This window comes from Mastomys coucha, unplaced genomic scaffold (genome assembly GCF_008632895.1).
Source record: "Mastomys coucha isolate ucsf_1 unplaced genomic scaffold, UCSF_Mcou_1 pScaffold9, whole genome shotgun sequence".
Lineage (NCBI taxonomy): Eukaryota > Metazoa > Chordata > Mammalia > Rodentia > Muridae > Mastomys > Mastomys coucha.
In genome coordinates, this window is record NW_022196915.1 from 106,369,054 (window position 1) to 106,370,019 (window position 966).

At 41.4% G+C, this 966-nt stretch overlaps 1 protein-coding gene across 2 annotated transcripts in view; it reads right to left on the reverse strand.

Annotated features, from left to right (window-relative positions):
* Window positions 1-442: 442 nt before the first annotated feature.
* Slc15a1 (solute carrier family 15 member 1) overlaps window positions 443-966 on the reverse strand; it is a 46,087-nt gene continuing 45,563 nt past the window's right edge. For both annotated transcript variants that reach the window (XM_031361245.1, XM_031361246.1), the window contains exon 23: window positions 443-869. In XM_031361245.1, the coding sequence (XP_031217105.1) occupies window positions 678-869 (192 nt within the window). In that variant the 3' untranslated portion in view covers window positions 443-677. The remainder of the gene's footprint in view (window positions 870-966) is intronic.

Here is a 966-nt window from a genome sequence, read left to right on the forward strand (position 1 = left end):
TTCTTAAGAACAAGAATTTACTTCATAGCAATGAAACTTTCACAACTCATGACTAACCTTCACTTGAATAGTCCTTTGAGTTACACATAATTTAAAAAGAGGTCAGGTAAAGGAGACTAGAAAAATAAACAAAAAACCCCAATGTAAAGTTATTAGCTTGAATCACTTGATACTCACTACATACTATTAAAAAAACCCTCTGTAAATTCAACATTGTTTTCATAAAACAGTTAGAAAAAGAAAAAAGAAAAAAACAGTACTGTTACCTTTTCAAAATTAAGTTAATCTGAGCTAAGTTCACTTCTGTGGCAGAAATGTAAGATATGGCCCAGTGTTAAAAACAAAAACAAAAACAGAAAGTGTGTGCTATAAATAATATCTTAGGAGGCAGAGGCAGGCAGATCTCTGTGAGTTCGAGGCCAGGCTGGTCTATAGAGGGACTTCCAGGACAGCCAGGCTTACACAGAGAAACACTGTCTTGAAAAAAAAAAAAAAAAAAGGCTCCCCCTAGAGTTTCGGATTCACAGCTGTCGGCTTAGAAAACTGCTTTGTCATTATTCTGGCTCACACTTCTGAGGTCTTCTCCATCAAGGGCTCTGTGGTGGGGTGTCCTGTCCCTTGGGCAGAGGTCAGGGCGCATGCTGGACTTTGTGCGTTCTCCACTTGCCTTCTGACCTTCACATATTTGTCTGTGAGACAGGTTCCAAGGCAGCGTACGGGTTTTCCTTTCCTACGCCCTTTTTCTTCTCATCCTCATCGAACTGTGCTTCAATCTCTGTTGGGTTGACGTAGGTGTAGAATCGAGCCATGATGGCAAATATCACGCAGACAACCAGAAGCAATGAGGCGAACAGGATGTACTCAGCCCACTGGAGGAATGAGAGATGAAAACGAACAAACACACACAGGTCAGAGATGGAGCGAGAAAACGAACAAACACACACAGGTCAGAGATGGAGCGAGAAA